Raw genomic sequence first — 26,873 nt, 5'->3', positions numbered from 1 at the left:
ATTTAGTTTTGGTTAGAATCGTTTCCACAGATAAATATTGTGAAAATGTTTGACTCTTTCTTATTGAGAGTTGATACTGACAAACATGTTTCGGTTGCGGATTTGCATACATGTAGTGCTGCACGATTCTTGCTCAAAAGTGAATCTAAATGTTTTTCCTCCACACGGTTATTGAGATCACGATTCTCATTTTCTCATGTCTGTAGTTGCTGAACATTACTATTACTACATTACCTGGAGCCAACTATTGTGGCTTAAAATAGACGACCTAGTAGCGGAAACGTAAGCGTAACTAAAATGAATTGGACAGCCAACTAGTGCTGCACGATTCTTTCTCAAATTAAGAAATGAGATCGCATGGGTGTCTGCATCTAGATCTTGATCTTTTTTTTAATTAATTGTGCAGCACTATATGCAATTATGCATGGATGCAGACATTCATTCATATGTGTTCATAAATACACTTTTACCCACTTTCAGATGCTTCCCCACTTGCATCCACTAACAAAAACATAGCTTTGGTGAGCCTGGATGTTTTCTCTACTTTTTGAAGATAAATATTTTAAAGACTGCCCATTTGAACCACGCGTGTGCTCGCACGTGTATGTGTGTCTGTGTGAAAGAGAAAGGTACTCTTTGTGCTGTGTCTTTCCTCATGGGAGGTGACCCTACCCTGTCTTAACCGTAGCTAAAAGCAGGAGTTGAACTTTCTTGCTGTTTTCATGTAGTTGTTGCCGAGGCACATGCAGGATTAACTGACTGGGTGGTTGTATCTTGTTTTGTCTCGTAGACTAATAGTGTGGTAGAGTGTGGGCGTTATTAACAAGCACTGTACATGGTCAGGTTTTCATTCATGTTGTCAAAATTTGTCCACACTCTTTAAGAAGACTATTATCGATTGAATAGCTAGTTACATTTAAACTACTACTAATTCACATATAGCTGAAACGGCCTGCTGGTAATAGCATCTCGCTTTGGCTCTCGTGGTCTCTTGATGTCTGTTATTAAACATAAGTTGAGTTAAGTTTTGATAGACAAAGGCCGGAATGCTCGCCTCAAAACACCCTCACCTTTGACTGCACACCGACTACTCGGTGGGGTGGTTCTTGTATTCTTGTATTTGTTTTACTGTGGATAAAGTTAGGATTAGTTTAGCGTTAGGCATAGTTTTACTGAGGCTAAGTTTAGTAATTGGGTCAGGTTTTGGCACCGTTTCACTGAGGTTAAGTTTAGTATAGGGTTAGGTTTTGGCATAGTTTTCTGATGCTACGTTTTAAGAATACCAGGTAGAGACCATTCGTAGTTCGGCGGAATGGCGCCCAGGCTAGGGCGACTGTGTTTAGAGGTGAGCGCTCTGGTATTATTCCTTGGTGTCAGAGTGGAGTGGGAGAGTTGGCTTGTTTAGAAACACAGTGGCGTGTAATCTTATTTCCCCTTGTTTATGTGTGCGTACGTACGGGCCACGTATCAAGCAATGCAGCTTTAAATAAATAGTGTAATGATAGTAATTAACACCGACCTGCTACTGTATGCAGTGTTCTAGTACTGATGCTCAGCTGGAGCCCCGAGACATCGTCATCCAGAGGAAGTTGGCTTCAGAGGCTGACAGAATCAACACACACGCACGCACACGCACACACACGCAGTCACATGAAGACGTTTTCTTCTCTTGATTGATTATTATACACACAATTAAAACAAACCACTTTAAATGGAGGTTAAAGTGACTCAATAACCAATTAAAGCACAGAGCAGGCTTATCTGATTTAGCCTGTTTTGCTCAGTAATTGGACTTAATTCCCTCTTCTTCAAATCATCATCGTTCATGATTGCGAGGATCGCTAATCGGTCTTTTGTTGCGGTTTATAAAAACTGTGGGTTAATCTAGCGTTGGCCACATTAATGTTCATGCTTCATATTCCATGTGGTGCTGCAGGGATGGTGGTGCTGATGCTGATGGGCAGTTTTTTTTTAGAGCCTGTTGATTGGTGATTATGGAGGAAAATCAGGAGTTAGGCTACAGTCCCAGTGGTGTCCACACTATGCATCTTAATAGTGTAAAATGTGCGTGCATGCGTGCGGCGCTTGTGTCTGTGTCTCGGGGCGGCATTGACTCGGGGCTAGAGTGGCCAGTAGAGCGGCCGGATAGACTGTGAGGTTCCCGGTTCGATCCCGGGCTCCCCCAGAGATAGTGTTATAGTGTTCTTGAACAAGACTCTGAACACCTATTTGCTCCCAAATGTGCAGGTTTGTTGCCTTGCATGGTTTCCTCCTCCATCGGTGTCTGAAATGTGTGTGTGAATGTAATGCACAATCGTATGTAAAGCGCTTTCGATGAACGCGCTATATAAATGCACCATTTACCATTTTGTGTTTGTGTGCATGTGTCACTGCCCATTTTGAATTAACACATTTTGACTGCTTACAGGAGACACAGAGTTCCATCTTGACTTGTATGCACAGCGCAGTCTTTGATTGGCCTACATCAATATTAATCAGTCAAACAACCAGGTTTTATGTCTCATCTCGATCCATATGTCCCTGTATGTGTCTTCTCACCCTGGGCTGTTTGTGTTTGTGTGAGTCACTGTCCATTTTGAATTGACACTGCAGATTTTCACTGCCTACAGGAGCCACCGAGTTCCATCTTGACTTGTATGTACAGCACAGACGACAGTCTTTGATTGGCCTACATCAATATTAATCAGTCAAACAACCAGGCTTTATGACGCGTCTCGATCCATATGTCCCTGTATGTGTCTTCTCACCCTGGGCTGTGCTTGTTGTATCATGTTCCGGTGATATACAGTGGCCCATTTTGGGGCGGGAACCCTTTTTGGTGTTTTAAGCACTATGTTATGCTTTAGCTATTTAAAAATAGCAGATCTACAAGCTACGAGCTTGTAGGTCTGCTATTTTATTTAAATCATGAAAATGCGTCACAAATCTTTGAATATATGTTCTTTCAGAACGAATGTTTTTAACTCAAATATTTGCTTCTGGGGGGGGTTCCTGGAAATACATATAATTTTTGGGGTCCATGACATGAAATATTGAGCACCACTGATATAGAAACATAGGTATTTCAGAAAACTCATTTTTAAATTTCGACGTCGGGCCTAAATGGGTTAAGCTTCCATGATTTTCTGACATCTCCAAAGAGGAATGTAGGACGTGAGGTCAGACCTGTTGGATGATGACTTGATTCAAAACACTCGTACCATTCTAATGGCACTAATTAACATCCTTCTCAATCTCTCTCTCTCCCTCTCCCTCTCCCTCTCCCTCTCCCTCTCTCTCTCTCACACACATATACACACACACACACGCGCGCGCTTCTCAATACCCCTGGCACCACTGTTGTTGTTGTTCACATTCCACGCCAGCTGTTTATTCAGGGTGAGGTGTGAAATTTTCATATTCAGAGAGTGGCAGAGAATGAGCTTCTACTCGCTTTCTTTCATTCCTGCCAAAGATGATGCGTGTATTACACCAGGGGTCCTTGAGGGAGTTCCAGGGGGTCCCCAGCTAAATGATAGTTGGAAACCAAATGGACCCTTGTGGGTCTAACTCAGAGTTAAATATACATAGATTTTACAAAATAAATTGGGGGTCTCAGAGAAATGCCATTAAATGGGGGCGTGTAGACTAATGCATGTCAAACTGTGGGTCCTTGAAATTAAACGGGTTGAGAATCATTGCTAGAGCCGTACAAATCTTGTCTTATGGGGGTCTCTGGCATACCTTTCCAAATGGGGGTCCGCGGGATAATTGGCGACACTTTAAAGGGTCCTCGACATGAAAAAGTTCGAGAACCAGTGGATTACACCACTGCTGGACTGCCAAGGAGGCAATGAGTTTGTTTAGCAGACAAAGCTTGTTACGTAACAGAAGATGCGCACGGAGATGCAGGGAACAGCGGGATGGCAGGGGGTATTGGACTATAAATAGTTTTGTTTGTTTGTCCCCAGCAATGCACAGCACACCCAAGCATTATTGTGTGAGTGCGTGTGCGAGCGCTGGCTCATTACTCTGCTCACACAACAGAATCTGTCACGCCTGGCATCACTGTTCAGCAGAGGCTGGCTGCTTTGGATGGTGACTGTGACATGCCTGACATGTCTTACTGACTGCCTGACATGTCTTACTGCCTGCATGTCTTACTGTCTGCCTGACATGTCTTACTGCCTGCATGTCTTACTGACTGCCTGACATGTCTTACTGCCTGCATGTCTTACTGCCTGACATGTCTTACTGCCTGACATGTCTTACTGCCTGCATGTCTTACTGCCTGACATGTCTTACTGCCTGACATGTCTTACTGCCTGCATGTCTTACTGCCTGCCTGTCTTACTGCCTGACATGTCTCAATGCCTGTCTGACTGTCCAAGTGTCCATCCACAAGTCACATGGAACTCCTTTACATGGTTTTATGAATCCCCCTTCTGCTTATTGGGGCCTTCTATATGGACTAACGGTAATATCATATTATTACTGTTTATTATTATTATTACATGTGGATTGCAGAAAGGGAGGATTGTTGCTGTACTAGTTGCTGTGATTTGTGGGTTGGTGTCAGAGGCAGCGTGGTGGAAGAAAGGGCAGCCTGGACTGTGTAGGAGGCTGACTCACTCTCTGCTCCTCTGCACACTGCATGCTGCTGAGGGAGAGAGAGGAGGAGGAGGAGGAGGAGGAGGAGGAGGCGTGATGCTGAGGGAACAACAGGGATGAAGCAGAGAGGAGGAGGAGGAGGAGGAGGAGTGATGCTGAGGGAACAACAGGGATGAAGCAGAGAGGAGGAGGAGGAGGAGAGAATAAGTCCTTGTATGCCTTCATGGCTTTTCCTTCAGAACCTCTGCTTATTGTGTGTGGAGTACACTGGACACCCTCCACTGCTTGCATGCTGAGGCAAATGCAGTGTGCACACATAGCGAGCACACACACACACACACACAGTCTGGGGCTAATCTCGTGAACCACTGGATCGATCGGTGCTACATTTCTTGCGCTAACTGCCAGCAGGCCCCCCTCCCTCTGCTGGTGGGCCGCTGACAGCCCAGTCAGTGGACAGTGGGTGACCTGAGGGTCCACTGAAACGTCACAGCGCTCACGTCCAACGACCCTATGCTGTTGAGGTGCAGATCCCACACAGGTGGCAGGAGAGAGGGGATCTATACTTCAGAGAGAGAGAGAGAGAGAGAGAGAGAGAGAGAGACTCCTGCATGGAGAACACAAACGGGTTGTAACAGTCGTGACTGTATAATATTCAGATTGAGCATCCAGAACTGGAAATGGTCCATTTATTATACGCCCACCTGACCATGATATTGCAAGCTTCAGAGAGAGACAAAAGTGATATATTTTGGTTAAAACAAAAAGCTTTTAGTTAAGGAGGTTTAATTTAGTGCTATTATGCGATTAAATCATCATCATAATTTAAAAATAGTGAAGATTCTATTGTGAGCTTGTAGATCTGATATTCTCATAACGTAGGTTGGTGCAGCAATTTTAGGCATTTTTTTTTTGTATGGCCTTCATTCATGTAAAAACTCGAATAATGCAGATTACCCAGGATATGCCAGTGGCTACTCCATAACCCATTCTGGGCCCCTTTTGGTGTGAGCATTATGTTATGCTTTAGCTATTGAAAAATAGCAGATCTACAAGCTCATAGCGTGCCACTGCTATTTCTTTTTTATCGAAGAACGACAACATAGCTTTTTCAGAAAACTGTCAGGATGTAGAAGCCATTTTTAGAATCTGATCTCAGGTTCTGGAATAATGGAACCTATCAGCCTACATGAGAGACAAATCAAACAACATGTTTTCAGCTTCTGATCTTCTCTCTCTCATGGCGCAGCCTGGGTGACACCACGGACGCCGCAGCTCAACCTTTTTATCTCCTTCTGTTGCATCGCAGCATCATTTTGTCCTCCTGATCGACGCAGAGCCACGGGGTATTCTCAGATTCCACTCTGATGTTACACGTCATGATAAACGGCCTCGGGGCTCGAGGTACCTGCACATAAGTACAACCCATTTTCATATAATTTGCTTTTCGCTTGATATCGTTTGATAGAGAGACAATACAATCACGATTTATACACGAAACCCAAACATATCAAATATACATTTATTCCAAGGCAACGTCGCTCTTCTATGGGCAGAGGGAGAGGGCATAAGATTCCACTGGGGATAATGGCTTGCACAGTCTTCTCTCACAGTGATCACACACACACACACACACACACACACACACACACACACACACATACACACAGTGGACAAGGACATGCATAGTGACTGGGTGCCAGGTCTGCTGCTGGGCACTGCCAGTCAGCAGCCAAACTCAGTTTGTCTAAAGTGAGGTTAGAGAGGGAAGCAAGAGCCTCCCTCATGCTTTATACACACTAAAACCATCAGTGGTCTCTCTCTCTCTCTCTCTCTCTCTCTCTCTGTCCAGCCCATGATAGTGTGAGTTTGCACAGTGAATCCTCACACTTCTCCTCTCCCTCATAGTTTGCTTCTTCCCCCTGAATGAGCGGTGGTGTCTGTCTGTCTGTCTGTCTGTGTCCTACTAAAGAGTGGTGTGTGTGAGTGCACTGTAGAAGCCTACTGCCTCCCGATCGCTCGCTCTGTCTGACTGTCTCCCTTCCCTTCTCCTCGTGTGGGTGACTTGTGCTTCGATTACCCTCCGTACGTCGCACCGCACGATGATGATGATGCACCAAACCAGGCTTTAACTTAACGACAAAAAACCCAAACGTGCTCTCTCTCTCTCTCTCTGTTCGCAGTCTATCATGGAGCAGTTCAACCCGTGCCTGCGGAACTTCGTCGCCATGGGGAAGAGCTACGAGAAAGCACTCTCCAGTGAGTACACAAACCCCATTTTTTTCTCACTCTCTCTCACTCTCTCACTCTCTCATCCCCCTGTCTGTCATTCCTCCTCCTCCTCTTTGCCTTGTGGTCCAGGTAACGGGCCACAGCTTGCCCTCGGGACACTTGCCGGCCGCTGCTTGCTTTTCTGTCTTCTCTCGGTCAGTCTCAGCTAGAGATGACCTCGGCTCCATGTGCTGTTATGGGGCGTTGTTCTTCTGTCGCTGCTGATGTAGTTGGGTCAATAACCCCCCCCCCCACCCCCCTATTCATCTCTAACCCCACAAAGAAGACTCTTGGTTGGTGGGGGGGCATCCGGGTGCATATAGCGTTAGGTCAGGTCTGTATATATACGGACCCCAACGTATACTCCGTATATATAATGGTTGAGCCCCGCGGCATCTTTTAACAAACTCCTTCTCTTAAAGTAAACGTGTATGGTGGCACTGGGAACTTCATGAATGCTAACAGCTAGCCAGCAGAGAGAGAATTAAAGGGACACTTTCCTGGGGTCTTTATGTGTGTAATATGTGGTTTTAAATAATTTAGATTGCTTGCTTGCGTGCGTGTTACTGTACCTGCAACGGGCGAATGTCCTCACAAGTATAGTAAGAAACATTGGTTGTTTCATGGTTCGGAATGATTCCTTAGACTTACAATTAAGAAAAGATTGGGGGTGGGATTATCGGGAATTTAGAGGTTTGGTTTATGAGTTACTGTAGGTTCCGAGTTATGGTGGTGTCCAAAAACAGATGATCTACAGAGTTCTACACTACAGGCACCACGTGGCATATTGTGAGCTTGTGGATCTGCAATTTTTCGCCGTAGGCTTATTGGGGTCAGAAATGGCAGAACATTGCATTCATAAAATCAGTGATGATGGCTCAAGGTTGAGGAGACTGAAGCTGATGTAACTGTCTTGAGGGATTCGGGAGGAGGGGAGGGGAGGTGGGGGGGGGAGGAGGAGCGGAGCTAAATGGGGCACAGGCCAATGGGAAGTGGAGCAGGGAGACTAGCTCTGAGAATAGCCCCCTCCCGCCCCTCCCCCCCGGCCCCCAGGGGTCCACGGAAAAGAGAACGGACACCGCTACGGCGGTATCTATCCAGGACACGACTGAACACAGCACAGGGAGAGGGAGAGGAGGAGCGAGACTGAAATTAACAATAGGAAGAATAGAGCCCAAACCACACCAAAGGGTCGCGTCGGGACAATTTCTTTTTAAAGGTAAACCACACCAATGCAACTCATTGAGTTGCAATGAGTTGCATTGGTGTGGTTGACCTTAAAAAACGTTTTGTCCCGGCCCGACCCTTTGGTGTGGTTTGGGCTTAAGACTGAACGTTCATTGCGAGCTTGGGTAACAAAAAAACCTGTAAGAACAGACACACACACACACGCACACAATCAACTGTAGATTTAGTCGACTAGATTCTCATGATTTAGTCGACTAAAACCAGACCAACACTAAAACATATCGGACAACTAAAAGTAAATGGAATTGTATTCAAAACATTAAAACTAAATCAAAACTATGACACTATCCGTGATGTAAGGCCAGGCTCCAGATTTCGATTTTCCAAAATTGTCCAACTCTTAGTTCAGACTGATGATATCGGGTGGCCGATTAATATGGAACATCCCTAGTTTCAGCCAGATCAGATCAGACCCCCTTTGACTTCCTTTAACAGTGATTCTCAACCTTTCAAGGACCCCCAGTTTGATATTCATGAGACCACGTTTGATAAATTTGACAGCTGCTTGAAAAGCGTCTGGACAACATGTTGATCTACCTCTACTAGCGACAGTAGTGGAGACCTTTTCATGATTGGCTGCCTCTAGGCTGCATCTAAGCCAATGGGAGACTTACCCATTAAACCCATAGTCTGAACGACATAAAGCCCATACTCTGAACGCGAAGCCGTTGGCTGAGGAAGAATTTGCGGCACAAAACTGATTATTGATGTTCTTAAACGAGAGCTTGCTGCAGCTGCTTGTTTCAATCTACACAGTAGATCATGGGTTTTCAACAGGTGGTCTGTGGACCACTGGTGGTCCGTGAAGGTATTGCATGTGGTCCCTGACCATGCATTTAGTAATGTAGGAAAGTGAAGTTTGTATTTTAATTTATTGTATTGACCACAAGTTGAGAAACAATGCAGTAAATGACGTGGTGACATATGATGACGCGTCGATGTTGTCAGTTACTGGGAAGTCGGACGTCAAGAACTTCCACAGAAAATAAAATAAACTGTACCGGATTGCCTGGTTGAGTCACCATTATAAGGAAATGTGCCCATAATTAATTGCGTGTGTCTGCTCGCTCATACAGTAAGTTACAATAGTAACATGATTTTAATATGGAAGGTTAATTTTCCCCCCACACAATGCCCATATCCCCCCTCCCAACACAACAGTGGTCCCCAGCAGGTTGATTCTCAGTCAGGGTGGTGGGCCCTGGTTCATAATCAGTTGAAAACCCCTGCAGTAGATCATTACTGTTAATACAAATGGAACCAAATGGACCCGGAAGGATTCCCTTGGTTTAATTTGTGCTCTCTGAATTACAGTGGTCGCCAGGCCAGATGTTGAGAAACACTACATTATGAAATAAAATAATAAAAATATTAATGTAAAAACTTCAATGGCCTATTGGCACATGCACGAGAAACCTCCTGCTGATCGGTCCATCGGTTTGCTAGATTTTCCCTGGACAGTGTGTGTGTGTGTGTGTGTGTGTGTGTGTGTGTGTGTGTGTGTGTGTGCGTGCTCTCGTCAGAGTCGACAGGAACCGACATCGGTGATCATTACCTCGACACCGCAGCATGTCACCATACTTATTAATCCGTGTTACATGGATTCTGGTGAGAGCCGGTCATTAGGCGTCTCTAATTTTGCATAATTGTATGAATGTTGATTAGGTTTTGGACTCTCATCAAAACTAATGTCCCCAGCACGTTGAACCGGTGACAGACAGGGCCGCCGCGCTCGGACTGGGATGAGCCTGGTGGGCTCCAGGGCGTCATTTGAGACGGACTGGGATGAGCCTGGTGGGCTCCAGGGCGTCATTTGAGACGGACTGGGATGAGCCTGGTGGGCTCCAGACTGGGATGAGCCTGGTGGGCTCCAGGGCGTCATTTGAGCGGACTGGGATGAGCCTGGTGGGCTCCACTGGGATGAGCCTGGTGGGCTCCAGGGCGTCATTTGAGCCACGGCTGTGATAAGGCGTCTTTTAAGCGCTTGTCTCTTCCACTTCATTCATTCTGCCGGGAGGACGACAAGATGGCGTCGTCTGGCTTATCCGAGGAATTATGAAATATGACATGTCCGAGACGAGAGTAGGACTGTGTGTACCTGCAGACCAAAGAAAATATGACTGCGTCGCCATGATGTATGATGATAAGAGCGCCTCTCACTTTTTCTTTTACCCATTTTGACCTGAGATCAGATTCTAAAAATGTCTCTGCCAGTAGTTCTTTGATTTTTCAAAAATAGCAGATCTACAAGCTCGTAGTGCGCCACTCCATGGCGCGCTATGAGCTTGTAGACCTGCTATTTCTCAATAGCTAAAGCATAACGTAATGCTACCACCAAAAGGGGTTCCCGCCCAAAATGGGTTAATATCTATGCATGGCATCATGATCTGCACGATCACATTGTACAGTACTTTTACTCCACTACATTCACATTTGACAGCTTTATTTACTAGTTACTTTGTAGATTTGGATTATTAATTACAAAACATACATTACCCACTTCAGCCCTGTATTGTTATTATTATATAGGACAGTTCAGCCAGTAGACAATCTAAAAAGCTCACAATGCGTCGCGATGTGACTCATTGTGAGCTCGTAGATCTGCTAATTTCAAAATATTATTATACATTTGAAAACTTGAAATGTGACATTCCGCATAACAAGTACTTTCTACTTTTGGTACTTTAAGTACATTTTGATGTCAATACTTTTGCTATTTCTACGTTGCAGTATTGATACTTTTACTCATCAAAGTAAAACATGTGAGTATGTTTTTCCACCAATGTCTGCAGCTGTGCCCGGCTGTGCTCCGTGAGCAATCCTTCCCCCGGCATCGAGAGGGAAGAGCAGGGAAGTCTCTGAGAAACTCACAGGCCAATAAAAGGGAGGAGGCCTCGCTCAGCACAGTCTAGATAGATAAGGCTAAAAATAGCCCTGCGACTCCCAAGAGCAGGGGATTACACTTTGTCAATGCCAGGCAGCCAGCAATGCCTGGGCTTTTATACAGAGTGCACTCGGAGAGAGACAGAGGGAGTTGGAATAAAGCACGCCGCAAAGCTGCATGGGAACCCAGTAGGCAATCCACCGGGATACCGCAAACAATAGCCATTATGTGTAGTAGTAGGGGGGGGGGGGAGTGGAATGACACGGAGAGAGACCTGTTTGGCTCCATTCCAGATTGATTGTGAAGTGCTTGGTTTGATGCAAAGCAAGTTGGGACTGCAGAATGAGACGCTTTGAACAGAAACGTGTATCATTGGGCGGTGTTCTGTGAATGCTGTCTGCGTGCGCACGTGGCCGAGGAACGCACATGTAGGCCGGCAAAGAAAAAAGTCGTCGTCCGTCCCCCACACCTTTGGTAGCCACAGAAAGGTCTCTACTTTTTGCATGTGGCATTTCATTTGTTTCCTCATACAAACATACCAAGATGCCATTGTCTGGACCTGTATCTCAAATAGTCAAATTAATACTTGATTAAGTTATATAATATACCTGTATATTATATGTATTATTTCTGTATATCAGCAAAATGTAGATTTTTATGTTAGACATTGAGGGAAATTAAGATATCTCAGATATTGAAAAAACGAACAAAAAAATAAATGCCACATCGATAAGGTTATCAGTTAATGAATGAATCAATAATTGACATCCCTAAACTTGTCACATAGCTTCATGGATGCAACATGTACAGTACAGTACAGTACAGTACAGAACAGTACAGTACAGCCCACCCTCTGTTTGTGTGGGATGGGTGGGTGGATGGATGGATGGATGGCAGGAAAGGTGGGGACTTGTCACTCAGTCCCACGATGCACCATAGAGCTATGAGGGCGGGGGGGCGGAGAGAGAAGAATTTAACCGTGAGAAATGGAAAGGAAGAAGGATAAGAGTGTGTACTGTACTGTGTAGGAGAGGAAGTAATGAGGGCATCTGATGGAGGACGTTAAAAGCTTGACGGAGATCCGAGTGGGTTGAGTGGGGAAAGTGGGGTGTGAGCTGTGAACGAAGCCTGGAGTACAACAGCTGATCAATGGGCAGATAAGCCGGTTCAGAGGCGGGTCTCGCCACTCGTTCTTGTTTAATTGACTGCGGAAGAGGCGAGGGGAGGCACCGCGTACGTCACTTGCTCCACGATCGAGTCCCCTATCGGCCTTGATCACCGTTCTTCTAATCCTCTTCACGCCTCCCTCTTCCGTCCAATCACTCATATCCCTGTCTGTCCACGCCCAGCCAGATCGCCGTGCCACAGACGGATCTCCCCCAAGCTAATCCTACCCTTACCTGTCCTGAACGCTGGCTATAACGTAGTTATAATATAGTTAGACAGCCCTGTCCCCCGCTATTCATTTCAATGGAAGTTGCACAGTGGCGTTTTGAAGGACCTGGAAGACCTGGAAGAAGAATTTTCCAATAGGTTTCCTCCCCTGGCTTTTATTTTTGAGCCGAATATGAAAATGAATGCCTGCGTGCCGAGGCTACACATGACACTGTCTGGCACACAACCACTGTTGCATTGCTGATTTTATTTTGCTATAGTAGGATGGCAGGGACACTCCACGCCAGTGGTGTCATGCTTGTAGAACGCAGTACCACGCTGTGGTACCGTACCAGTAATCTTTTGACGCGCACGCGCAGGAACGGAGCGGTGCATGTGTGTGCACGCTAGAATGCGTCCCCCGGCCTAGATTCAAGAGAAGACGCACCTAATCAACCTCGCGTCACCAGACTTTCCAAGACTCACCAAGTACCCAGTGGTCTAGGTTTACTGGCGCCCCACCACCTATTTTTACGCCGTGTCAAGTACCGTGCCGAATCAAATGGCTGCTACTATGATAACAACAGGACAGCTTTAACTGTTTACCTGAGCGCACGTAGCCTATACGGTAAGCATGCACACTTACCGCAGTAGGCTATGGCTCCAGTAGGCTACTGCTGCTGTGTGGTGTTCTGCACGCAAGAAGAATGCCTCCTACTCCATCAAATCAAATTCAGATTAATTCGTCCAAAAGCAAACTTTTTAGTTCCGCTAGTGTGCAGTAAAGCTGTTTGTCTTACTATTTTAAGTCTACTTTTGTGTTTTTGTCTAAAACTCTCATACACTATTTAACAATAGGCTTCGGCTATAGACCGATTCACAGAGGGGTGCCCTGGGCGCGGCCATTACTGAGGTGTAATCCATGGAGCAGGTAGGCCAGGTGTAGCTAATCAGTGCTGCTGCACTCAATGGTACACCTCAGTAATGGCCGCACCCAGGAAACCCTCTGTGAATCGGTCTATATCAGCTGTTCTGTGTGCATGCCCTGATGCGCACATGCACGCTCGTGCGTGCACATGACATCATTGAAAAGCTGTGGTACACCACTGCGCCACGCACATGTTGCTTAACACCTAGACTACTAGGTCACACAATTGGCCATTCATTGATCTGCCGGTCTATAGGCTCAGGTGGGACACCCGGCACTTGGCCGCCTTTTGTAAACTTTGTTGAGGTGCAAAATTAAGGGTTGTTTGTAATCAATGCGTGTGCGTGCTCCTGAAACATCTTTGGGTGGACGGCCGTGACCGTGTGCAGTGATGACCAATGCAATCCTGGCACACAACTACCTAGAAATCTGGCTCAAGTGCTCCACAGTCTCTCGTGTCCAGGCTTACCGTCCGATGGTATGTTGTTCTTTAAAATCTGTTTATGAACGATGTTCATAATGTGCCATATATCATATTTTGTCATCATGGTCTGAACTCAGTCATGTCATGACAGATTGAAGCTCTGCACACACTAGATAGCGACGTCTCGTGCTTGTGTTTGCCTTCAATTTGTTTTGGTTAGTTTCTGGGTGGTTTACAGTCCAGGATTCTTAATAATAAAGAAGGGATTCCGGAGCAGACGGAGCTTTGTTTTGATCATTTTCTCAAGAGGTGGGCATGGGAAGAGTTATTGAAGCATTATTGTGCTAGCCATGTCTATTGTTTATGGAGTGTGCAGCCAGACTCTCAGTTTCATAGTCAGGAAGGAGAACAATAAGTTGCATAACGGAAGGCGTCAGTCCTGGTCTCTAAGGACGTCAGTCAGCCACAGGAAAAACAGCAATGCGATGCGAGCTTGTTCTGTTGTGTTTACTATCGAGAGTAAATATTGGCTGTCTTTTTCCCTGCAGTGTAATCATTATATAATAATAATAATAAAAATTATATTGTACTTTTCTTGTGCTTCACAGTTAAATCAGGAAGTGGACTCACCAGGGGTCCTTGGGAGGGTTCTTCCAGGAGGTCCCCAGAAACATTAGTTAATATACAACACAACCACTTCATCCACACTGATTGGTTTCTCAAAAATACACAGTGAGCTTGTACTGTACATCTGCTATATTGGAGACATTTTGAATAATTTTGATTAAAAAAAAAAAACATGTTCTCTTCTCGGGGTCCTTGGCACACAATATTTTCAGATGGGGGTCCTTGACATGAAAAGGCAACACTTTGGTACAGTGTGCAATCGTACACCCCCCCCCCCCCCCCCCCCCCCCCACACACACACACACACACACACACACACACATTAAAGAACTCATCGCCCCTAAACCCACCACTCAAAGCCTCTGCTCTTCTTCCAACACCCACCTTCTCTCCATCCCCAACACCAATCCCCCCCCCCCCCCCCCCCCCCCCGCACCATCGGGCAGCCCCCATGTCTGTGGAACTCCCTCCCAGCACACCTGAGAGCACCACAGTCCACTGATGCTTTTTAAAATGGACAAAAACCTATATTTTTAACTAAGCATTTTCTTAATTTTCCATATATGGCCAATTCGGAATTAATTCCATATGTTGATCTGACCTCATAAAACCCTGTACACTCAAGACGCGCTCCATATATGGCCAGTGCTGATACAGAATTCGTTCCATACCGTATGTTGATCTGACCTCATCAAACCCTTAGATCTCCATATATGGAGCTGACCTGTTCTGACATTCCATTATGTTGAACTGACCTCATCAAACCCTGTACACTCAAGACACTGTCCATATATGGTGCGTGACATGGAGAAGACTGGATCATCATTCATCACCTAGATCTGCATATATGGATATATACTCTACATTTGACCTCACGGACAATAGATTAATTATTGTTCAACTCCTGCTTTTTAACTGTGCTGTATTAAGAAGCTCTGTTTTTTCAGCACGATGGTTTATTATTATTATTGCTTGTTACTTGGCAAGTTACTTGGAGTGCAAGTACTTTTTTCGTCTGTATGTCGGTGACTAATCAGGAACCACAGTTTTACATAAACATACATAGTTACATCATCAGCCACCAACATAGGTACCGACATACGCAGCGCTCTGATTGGCCTGAGCGATGCCACCACAAATACACAATCCCTGATTGGCCGAGTGACGCCACCACAAATACACAATCCCTGATTGGCCGAGTGACAACACCGACATATGTGGATGATGTAGGCCTAACCAATTTGAGTTTGAAACTTATATATAGGACACGTCCGTCTATATGGTCTGGAGCCATGCAGGCTACAATATCGCCGCATCATGTGCACACTACAAATTAACCCTAGTTCTTGGCACAGGTCGTTCCATCTTCTGGGGACCTTCTGACGGCAAAGGTCTTCATCGCTAATCTAAACAGAGTGTAGTGTGCATTCTGGAAAGCCATCTGGCTGTTGGCTAAAATCACCAAACAGCCATCGGTGTGGCTGGCCGGCTGCCTGTAATCCACACACTCCTCATCCATATGTATGTTTCTTTTTATACTGGCCATGTTTCCGCTGTCATAATCACTGCTCCCCCCGGCGTGTGGCTCTCCCTTCTGACCTCCCTTAACTCCAATCAACTGCTTCCATGACTATAGACTCATGCTGGTGAGTTCAGAGTGTCCCTCTGCTGGGGGACGGAGGGAGTGGTCGTATTGTCGCACCTTTGTTCCCGTTTCCGTGTGATGATGGAAGGCGCCGCCGGTGGGGTGCCAGCGGGATGCCGGTGGGGTGCCGGCGGTGTGCCGGCGGGGTGCAGCCGCAGCACTCGAATGGCTGAATACTTTGACCTCTCTGTCACGCAAAGTGAACAGTAACTTTGGGATACTACTAGCGTAACCTTGGCTGTAGCATGAGTGAGTGTCTCATTATTTGTTCCCATGCGAGAAAACTACATTTTAAAACTTAAGATGGTTGAGAGATGCTTTTGTTGGGGCATTTAATGAGCTTTTGTTTAAGGTGGCTCCACAACGGTGCTCTTAGAATTGGTCTTCTTTTCTTCTTCTCTTAACAGCCTTTATTATTACATCACGCCTTGGGTTTTCCTAACGCTTAAGAATGGTCTGTTCTTAGTTCGCAGCTTCTATCTTGCTCTCATTTAGCTTCTTCTATCCGTTAGCATTTCCTGTAGTTGCTCTATTTCCTCTAGTGCTTTTTGTCATTGTTGTTTACTTTCCCCTCCTTCCTTTCAGTCTCTCCATAGTATCTCTTATAGCAATTTATTTCCCATGCCCACCCTCTGCGGCCAACAGGGGAGCTAGAGGGCCGCCAAAGATACCGTTTTCCCAACCAGATCTCACCCAAACACGGTGAAATCACATGGATTGGCAATTCTGTACATACACTACTAGAAAAACCCCAAATCCCCAAGCAAACTTGAGCAACGAGAGCCACCACCGAGCGAGCTAAAGCGAGTTGCCGTGGCGAACGTTGTGAAGGCCCCGTCCGAGTTGCAACCCGTTGTGGGGAGAGCACTTGCCTCCTCATTTGGGGGTTTTCTAGTAGTGTATGTACGGAATTGCCAATCTGTGTCATTCTTTCACCGTGTTTGGGTGAGATCGGGCTCATGTCCCACTCCGCACCCATGATCTGATGCCCAATGCTTCCATGTTTCCAGGTGTGACATTTGCTGCAAAGGGCTACTTCGACGCTCTGGTGCGGATGGGCGAGATGGCCAGCCAGAGTCAAGGCTCAAAGGATCTCGGTGAGTCCTAGTAGTGGCTGACTGTAGCGCTGTAGGTGTAACTATATGGGATACTGTGGGACGTAAACTATAGGCTATGGGCAGAAGCAGCCAATGACCAACCTGCAACTGGATGTATACAGTACAAAACAACACGCAGACACACACACGCACAGGTATCAGGTGCGGTCGCCCCTAAACCATCTCGCCGCGCAGTTCCGCAGTATGTGCGCCCGGGGCCAGTTGGTAAAGGGGCGAGTCGTTTGGTATTCCACGCACACACTCACACCACACACACACACACACACACACACACACATGCATACACACATGCATACATGCTCCAACATGGATAGCTCCCTATTGTTTTGTGCAATTTTAGCAAAGGGTTTCGAGGCCTCACAAGGTGTGATTTGGATCTGTTGTCGTACCTGTTGTCATGAACAATCATTTTCTGTGTAATTTAATTCCTGACATGTGTTACCGCAGTGTTTGTTTTGTTCATCTCCTGGCATGATTCCCCCAACGTTGAAGAAGCTATAGAGCTATCTTTAGTGGCTTTCGTGTTATAACTTTTCAAAGCGTTTCAATTATTCACACATTTCATCTCTCATTTGACATTTCATGAAATAAAAGGCGCAGCAGATTACCCCATCGTATAATGCAGAATGTATTCGCCGTTTCCATGTTAAACAACATCTTTAAAATTGCTATTCTGGGGGAAATTGCACAAATGAATATTTCATGACTTTTCCCTTATATTAAAAACAAAAACAGCTTTCACAATGTGCTTGGTCTTGTTCAGGTTGGATTGGCTCTGGTTCTGCTCATTACAGATGGTAGACTTTCAGACAAGGAAGGGGAAATCTCCGAATGCTATATAGAGGAACTACAGCTCCCGAAATCCAAGTAATCTGTTTGTCATTTCAGTTCACAAATTAGATTTTTTATTTTTTATTTTTTCCATTTGTGCTAAGCTGCAGATGATTTCTATTCATATTAGGATAAATTTGCAAGACTAAAGACGAAACGGAAAGGAGGCTCCACTTCCGCTTTATATTTTGCTCATGATAGCTCATGCAACAGTCTGGCAACGCGAGCAACAGTAGGACACCTGTTAACACAAAGACTGCTTGTGACGGAACGTTCCGCCATATAGAATCCAACCGGCAACCGCTTCTGGCGGAACGTTCCGTCATATAAGCTTTATTATTGATATCAAACCGGATCGCTCATTTCTTGTTTGTTTTTTAGCTTGGCCTTCTTCAGCGATCCTACGCCGGTATCGCGTGTGCGCACTGCCGTTCACTTCTTGTATACAGGCGGACTAAAAAGCTGAATAACTCTAAATCTACGGCGCTCTCCATGGTTTTGAACTTTTGACAAGGTGTGCAATGTTCTGAGGTCTTTTCTGATTGTCCGCTGATGCCGATTGGAACATTGGCGCTTTCTAGAGCAAGGATGGCCTCATTTTAGCTCACTATCATTGGCGCTTATTATTTAGCATCTAAAATGGACGCCCAAACTGGACGAGCATCACACTAAAACCAAGTAGATCCGCGTCAGCAGTCAAGCGTTGGCTCTTGCGTCCACCAGGTGGCGGTGAGACTTAAGTGTTTTGTTTACAAGTAGCACAACATCGCTGTTCCTTTAAAAAAATAAAAACAATAACTGGATATTGGAGGTTTATGCCTGACGGCAATGATCTGTAACAAGGCTTGGTGACAGGCAGTGTCTAGACTGGTGTATGAATGTGGCAGAGCTATCTAGCACTGAAGACAGTTCAGTGTGGCTAAACATAGGCCTATTCAAAGGTGTGTGTGTGTGTGTGTGTGTGTGTGCGCGTGCCCAAGGTATGGATAATATGAAGCGAGTTAGGTGGATATAAAAGCACTCTCTCTCTCTCTGCATTTGTGTTTTTGGCTATACTCTCACATCACGTTCGTTTGGTTTTCTTCCAAACTCTGAAATCCCTGTATTCATTTAACTTCAAAAGGGTGTACAAATGGAGCTGAATGGACCTGTAACAGGGTCAATGTGTTCCCATTTGTACATTCTTTGGAGTATACACAGAGGATTTGACTGTGGTGTGTGTGTGTGTGTGTGTGTGTGTGTGTGTGTGTGTGTGGGGGGGGGGGTGTGCAACTGTGTGTCCACTCCAATTCCATACGCCCCCCCCCCCCCCCCATCCCATGGGCCTACTCTACACTATAAGACCAGAGTCCGCTTCTACAAAATGTCTTCTTCTAAAACAGTTGCAGTCATGGTGCTCAAACTATTTTATGTCAAGGACCCCCAAAGAATGTATTTGGCATGTATTTGACATCTTGTATATCTATACATACATATCTATGTATAGTATATTTAATAGCCAAAGTATAAAATAAGTGTTAAGGTGGTTACACAGATGCTTTAACACATCGAGTACCATGCAATGGACAGAGATCTTCGTCTTTCCAAATCCATCGCGTCACAACGTGTAGATCGGCAATGTTTTTATTTATTTATATGTTCGCCTCAGAATAGGAATGCTGTTGTTCAAGTGGTTAAACTCAGCAGTGCCTCCCTGTGCCTCTGGGTTTAAATTACAAGCTAGGCTGAGCAGCCAGATTGATGCTGTCCTCGCATATCAGCATCGCCCCTGGAGGAGGAGGGGGGGATGACGACGACCGCTGTCTGCGTCTAAAAACAGAATGGTTCTAAATGCCGACACGTATGTCTGTGTGGATGGACGCATAATGTGAATTTGACTTGTCTTGACGGCACGTTGTGTACATAATATCTGCCCCCTCAGATTGTGTTATATTCTATACATACTATACCTATATCTATGTGGTAAGACGACTGTTTATTAAGGACCGGTCTTAAAATGCATTATGATGCACTTGCGGAAGGTTGTCGGTTCGAACGCTGCCTGCGGTCGACGTCAGCAAAGGGCATGCAGTCGCAACGGGATCGCTAATGCGAAGTCAAATGGCCTCCGATCTGAGCCAAGTCTCCTGAGGCAGCGTGTCTGAAGCTCAGAGTGTACAAATGTAACCAAATGGACCTGTGAGGGTTTAGACCCACTTGTACACTCTCGGTTAAATCAACTGTGTGTGCGTGTGTGTGCCGTGCTACAATGTTGCAAACAATGAAACTGCTGCCTTACCAAGATGAGTCAGGAAAATATGGAACCATATGGAACCTTATGGAGGTGTTGAGAGAGTGACCTCTAGTGGCTGAATGTTGTCTACATTTAATATTATGGGTTTCTTGGTGGTGGGGGGAGGTGGACTGTGTACAGCAAAGCATAGGCATATCGTTGTTTTTTTGTGGGGGCGGCAGTGGCTCAGGGCGGTAGAGCGGCAGGATGTTGAAGTTCTCAGTTCGATGATCGCTGTAGGCTTAGTGTCCTTGAGCAAGACTCTGAACCCCCTAATTACTCCCGATGTGCCTTGCATGGTTTGTCATCGGTGTATGAATGTACATGTGAATGTAGTGCACAATCTATGTAAAGCACCTTGGATAAAGGCGCATTAGAAATGCACCATTATATAAACGCACCATTTACATGGCTGTGAACTCTGGGAGCAAATTCTTGCTGAGAGAGAGAGAGAGAGAGAGGAAGTTGTAATTACTGGAACAATGTATTTAATCTGAGCATTAAAATGAGCGTCAGCTCAGTGGTGCCTGTCAGCCAGCAAGCGTGGAGTCTTAACACATTCCCTTCCGTTGCAATAGGCGCGATCGTGAGGCCAGTGCCAGGCAATTGCGAGAAATTAAATACGCAGAAGAAGTGACCACTTCCACCCGACCCGGAAGTGATATCCCTCCATATTTGGGCCTCATTCTCATTCTAGGATGTGTGTCGATGCGCGATGGATCAATTTTCTTAGCGCGATAAAGGTTTAGAGTTTTATAAGGCCCAAATATCGTAGTTTGTCTCATTTTGAGGAGAAAGGGGACTATTAAGCGTGCGCGTGGCCACGTGCGCGTCAGATCGGGATGTAGCTGTTTCTACCACTGGAGTAAAAAAATATATATAACGTAAATACACAAAGAAATCACAGAGATATTTTTTTATAATTCTTTCTTTCAAAAATATTTACAAAATAGCGGAAATCTACAAGCACGTCACAACACTTTGTGACGTGCTTGTAAGCTTGATTAATTTATCTAAATGATTGTGATTAGGGGGCACGGTGGCACAGCTGGTAGTGCTGTCGCCTCACAGCTAGAAGGTCCTGGGTTCGATTCCCGCTCGGGGCGCTGTGGGTGCTGGCGGCGTGTTTCCTCCTCCGCGTCATCAGTGCCCATACCCGAAGGCGGGGTTGGCAAAAGGGCCTTTCTGTGTGGAGTTTGCAATCCTGGTCTCTAAACTGCCTCCCCCTGGCCAGCCGGGGCGCCTGATGGAGGGGAAAGGAACTGGTTGGAATAACGTGTTCCTTCCATGCGCTACGTCCAACCAGGGAAACTCCCCCCTGTCAGGTGTAAAGGAGCAACTTGGACACTTAAGCATGAAGGAAGCATGAGTTAAGTCCGTTGCTCTCCCCAGGTTGGCGGAGGGTGTGTAGAGCCCAGGATCACATTAGATGATTGACACAGTGGTGAAAAATGGGTTACAAAATCGTGGGATAAAAAAGATTAAAAAAAAAAAAAAAAAAAGATTGTGATTAGGCGATTATGTAATTATTGTGACAGGCCTTAGCGCTACGTAGACTCCCGTTTTGGGGCTCCTCATTGGCTAGCAGTGAGCCAGTATAGGGTACAATAGCAGTGGTTTGGGGCTCTTCATTGGCTAGCAGTGAGCCAGTATAGGGTGAAATAGCAGTGTTTTGGGCCTCCTCATTGGCTAGCAGTGAGCCAGTATAGGGTGCAATAGCAGTGTTTTGGGGCTCCTCATTGGCTAGCAGTGAGCCAGTATAGGGTACAATGGCAGTGGCAGCAACAGAAATGTGTTTGGAGGATTAATTGTCACGAGGACTGCATTGGAAGAAAATAATGGTTTAAAACGGTTGGCAACTAATGGGCACTAGTACGTGCACACATTATTTCCCCGCAAGTGACAGGGGAGACAGCAGGGGACACGAGGAGGGGGGTCCAACATCCCGTTAGTCCTGTTGGCTTCCACGGTTAAGGTTAGGGTTTGGGCCTGACTGCAGATCAATAGTATCTTCATTAGACATATACGATTGACAATTATTCAGAATAGCTGGTATAATAAATGGTATTGATATAGAAAACACAATTTAATCATATTATGTTTTGTTGTGAATGCTTCGTTCGTTCCTTCCTATATCTACAGTATCCAGCTATCACTGTCTGATGAAACATGGCCTACACAGCACAATGAACATAGTGTCATAGTGAACATACATGGAAACAACACACACACACACACACACACTGTGTTTTCTTGGGTGGAACGTACAAACTGGTTCTGCGGTCCATCATTCTGCGCTGCATTGGAAACCTGTGGGATTTCCCGAATGTCCCCTCAGGTTTAGTTATCTAACGAACACAAGGCACACAGCTCAAAGGCTTCATTCCATATTGGTGAATAATGCCCATCATTACTAATACTCTAGTGTTTACTTGTCCATAACTCTGAGAGTGTACACTCTCAGAGTTAAAACACTCATGATTTTGCCGTGGGTCCTGGAAAGAGAATACTGCTGTTTTTAATTGCCTTTTTCAAGCTACAGTTGGTGTGTACACCACAGCCACCGCAGGGGAGCAGGCTACGGATAGATTAAATCTGTCAAAACACGCACTGTAATACAGTACACGTCGATACACACACGCGTGCATGTGCCAGTGCAGACTTGTAGCTGAAACGGCGTAATTTGCATAACAACTTTACATGATATTTATTAGGGGCGTCAGTCAGATCAAAACATCGTGAAAAGATTGATAGTTCAAATGAGCGAAAACACAGGTCAGAAAGAAAAGAGAAAACAAAGGGGAAAAACAGGAAAAACAGTCAGTAATAAAGTACATAGTGGAAGAGCTTACGGAGAGATAAGGGATATTTCATTCACGCTAATTCGTCTAAAAGAGCCAAATTTGCCCAGGCCCCCAGGGTATGCTCCAATGATTTTGCTAGGGGCGCCCGAGCTGGCGACCTTTTGGGGTCGGCCAAAACCATATGGCCACCATTAACATCGTATATAAGGCAACATTTTCTAAATTCCATTATGCTTTTAAGTAGCATTTGACGTGTCAAACTAGGGGGTTTTCATGATTCTGAATCCATTCCAAGCATTAGTTTTGCACAAAAAACACTTGGGCTAAATTCGGCCATTGATTTAAAAAATATTTTAATCTCTTTTAAGGCTCAAAGAGGTCTTGCCCCTCGCTATATCACGGAGCTCCTTCCCCTCATGACCCTCCTCGCAGCCTGAGGTCCGCAGGCAAGGGGCTCCTAAAAACTTGCACTGCGAACTATGTCACGAAGGGCCTTCGCCATCCGAGCACCTACAGTATAAGCTCTGGAATGCGCTTCCAGAAAGAATTCGCCTCACTGACTCCCTTACACGTTTTAAATGTGTTAAAATAAGATATAGTGTGTATGTCACGGATTTTTCTATTGGCATTAAAATGACGAATTAAACACATGAATAGTGCAGGCAGAAGCCACAATCCACTGTTGACACCATCAGGGCCCATGACGTAAATCACTGTCAAGTTCAAGTGCACAGTCATGTCAAATTAGTGCTATGAAAACTGATCGCATCGCTCTAGTCTACAGCCTAGAGGCACTTCTTGACATTTTATTAATGGATTAAATGGGCCCGGGCCCTCAAGGTGTTAATTAGGCTGGCCATAAGCCAGTTAAAAACCCATTTGTTTCAAAAAGCATTCCTATAAATAACTGTTTTTGTTTTTCCCTGCCTTTAACTGATGATGTTGCTTGGAAACATGAAAAACCCCTAGTTTGACACGTTACATGCTACTTAAAGCATAACGAAATTTAGAAAATGTTGCCTTGTATAAGCTGTTAAATTAACAACTTATACAATGTTAATGGTGGCCATATGCCGCTGTGTCACCGGTTTGGGCGCCCTAGCTAAATCATTAGAGCATGCCCTGGGCTACATCTGTGCAAAACGTGGCGCTTATTAGACGAATTAGCGTGAAATATCCCTTATGTCTCCCTAAGCTCCTCAACTAACAGTAGAAAAACATCAAAAGCAGCAAGGCAAACCCTTCTCATCTTAAAGGGCAAGTTCATCAGGGGGATTGTGAATATAAAAGGGATTTTAAGCCTGGATTTAACCCAATGAGACCAGATTCTACAAATCATGAGTTTTCTGAAAAACCTATGTTTCTACGATAAAATATTTTATTTTAAATCTCTCACACTTATGCCAGTGTTCCAGTGTTCGCCCTCCCCTGTGCCAGTGTTGGCAGGCTCCAACCCCTATGGGGGTACTTTGAGACCCAAGCTAACAGCTCCCAAAATACACCTAATACTGACACACATCATCCACTCACGGTGACTCGTGTTTGTTCAAGCGCTTGTTTATCACTTATGGCAATGCTGATGCGCAGCCCCGAGAGCTCAGAATAGCAAACATAAGTGGTTGAATGTTCAGCTATTTTGACATCAAGAGGTTTTGGCTGGAAGTTTTCACTTTGAGTGTGGCTCGCAAAATGTAACAGAAATCACAGCTGTAAATGTTGCCTTGCATTTGAACATACATTAAACATACAAGTGCTTTCCCCTGTGACTCATTGTGAGCTTGTAGATCTGCTATTTGTGCTCTAGCAGTGATTCTCAACCATTTTAATTTCAATGATCCCCAGTTTGACATGCATTAGGCCTCAGACACCCATTTAATTAATGGCATTTCCATCTCTGGGACCCCGTAATAATTATTGTAAAAATCTATGTTCATTCAACTCAGAGAGTGTACAAATGGAACCAAATGGACCAGTTGGTTCCATCTGGTTCCTAACTGTCATTTAGCTGGAGACCCCCTGGAACTCCCTCTCTGCACTCAATCAACCTCAATCAACCAAATTCACTGCATTCAGCTAAAGAAAGCAAAACAATATGCATATCGTCATATCCCCAGACGGGTATACTATGGACTTGTGGTGTAAATATATTAAGTATAAGTCAGACCCCCCCCCCCCCCTCACACACACACACACATACACACTCTCTCTCTCTCTCATTCTGAGAACAACGCCCCCGCATTGATGTGGGAGCTGGTGGAGAAAACACGCTGCCCGTCTGCAGCACACACACACGAGTTTCTAAAAATAGATCAGAGAGAGAGAGAGAGAGAGAGAGAGAGGAGAGGAGAAGAGAGACGGAGTGCGCTCAACGCTGTCCAAAAAGGCTCGTCGGCAGTGATGTCACAACATCGTCTGAAAAGCGGAGCTCTCTCTCTCTCTCGCTCTCTCTCTCGCTCTCTCTCTCTCGCGGTATTCCTTCCGCATGCTAAATATGGACGTGGAAGCTCCTGCAGTTCCGGTTCCCCTCCTCGCTCTCTGGCCAAATATGGACCCGCTCTGTCACTATTGTGTTGTCACTCAGATGCAGATGTATTTTATTTCTTTATTTTCAGCAGGTTTGCCTGCTTTATGCTATCAGAGAGCAGTAGGGGTTGCGACACTATAGTAAATGCATCAAAATATTTCAAGAATTGAAACGGTATAATTGAAATGTGAACAGCAACAAATCGTAAAGGTTGACTTTGTATCTTATCACATTGCTTTGCAATGGAAGCAATCGCTATCGAATGGTTTTGCAATGCAAATAATCGATTGTATCAATACTAGTAGGTACAATATACATGTGCTGTGCATTGTATTTAGCATTTTTAAGAAGAAAAGGTAAAAAGAGGGATTGAATAAATTTTCCTTTCCATACTGTGTAGCTACACTTTGTCTATTGATCAATGTGTGTGTTATCTGTGTCAAGGTGCAGGTTTCAAATCATTGAATCTCCATGAATGAACCAATACCGCCCATGTATCGTATCGTCAACCGGCATGCATCGTAATGCGTATCGTATCGCTGTTGTATCGTTGCACCCCTAGAGAGCAATGTTGATTTTGACAGCAGTTTTTAAAGGAAATTCCATTTCGTTTTAGTCAACTAAATATCATAATATTTTTGGGTTAGGGTTAACCCCTAAATGAGCAGGTTAGTGCCTTGCTTTGTGTCCTCCGCCGTCCATCGGTGAATGTAATGTATGTAAATCACTTTGAATAAAGGTGCCATGTGTAAATGCACCATTTAGACACGACTGTCACGCTTACAATAGTCGATCTACAAGCTCACGCGTTGGCTATTCCTGAAATGTTTCGTGCCTGAAATGGAGACACCGGGTTGTGAAAGTGGTAAAGTACAGATGTTTGGAGCAACACATTATTATTATAGGCCCTTCCTCAGACTTCTAAAGTCTGATTAAATCAAATCCTGTTAACGGGAGCCATTTGGTGAGCAGATCTTTCTGTTCTAATCTGCACGTTTTTAACACATTATGACCTGAGACCAGACCTCTACAATATGTCTTCTAGGTCTTTCTAAACAGTTTTCTGAAAATCCTTATGTTTCTATGTACGTAAGTGGATCTCAAACTATTTCATGTCAAGGAGCCCCAGAATGATCTGTATTTGGACGTGACCCCCATCTGAAAATAATGTTGTTCCAGGGACCTCCAGGAGCAAATATTTGAGTTAAAAACGTTTGCTGTGAATGAATATATATTCAGCGATGTGCACACATTTTCAAGAATAGCAGATCTACAAGCTTGTAGATCTGCTATCTTTCAACAGCTAAAGTCT

At 45.1% G+C, this 26,873-nt stretch overlaps 1 protein-coding gene across 1 annotated transcript in view; it reads left to right on the top strand.

Moving 5' to 3' along the window:
- Positions 1–26,873, top strand: part of baiap2b (BAR/IMD domain containing adaptor protein 2b) — an 83,330-nt gene that overhangs the window by 15,137 nt on the left and 41,320 nt on the right. The window contains exons 2-3 of the mRNA XM_083788259.1: positions 6,795–6,870; positions 17,023–17,109. Coding sequence (XP_083644385.1) covers positions 6,795–6,870; positions 17,023–17,109 — 163 coding nt within the window. The remainder of the gene's footprint in view (positions 1–6,794; positions 6,871–17,022; positions 17,110–26,873) is intronic.

Source organism: Protomyctophum parallelum (genome assembly GCF_964188405.1).
Source record: "Protomyctophum parallelum genome assembly, chromosome: 17".
In the NCBI taxonomy this organism is placed as follows: domain Eukaryota; kingdom Metazoa; phylum Chordata; class Actinopteri; order Myctophiformes; family Myctophidae; genus Protomyctophum; species Protomyctophum parallelum.
Note: the sequence above shows the minus strand (reverse complement) of the source record. Positions and strands in the feature narration are given on the sequence as shown.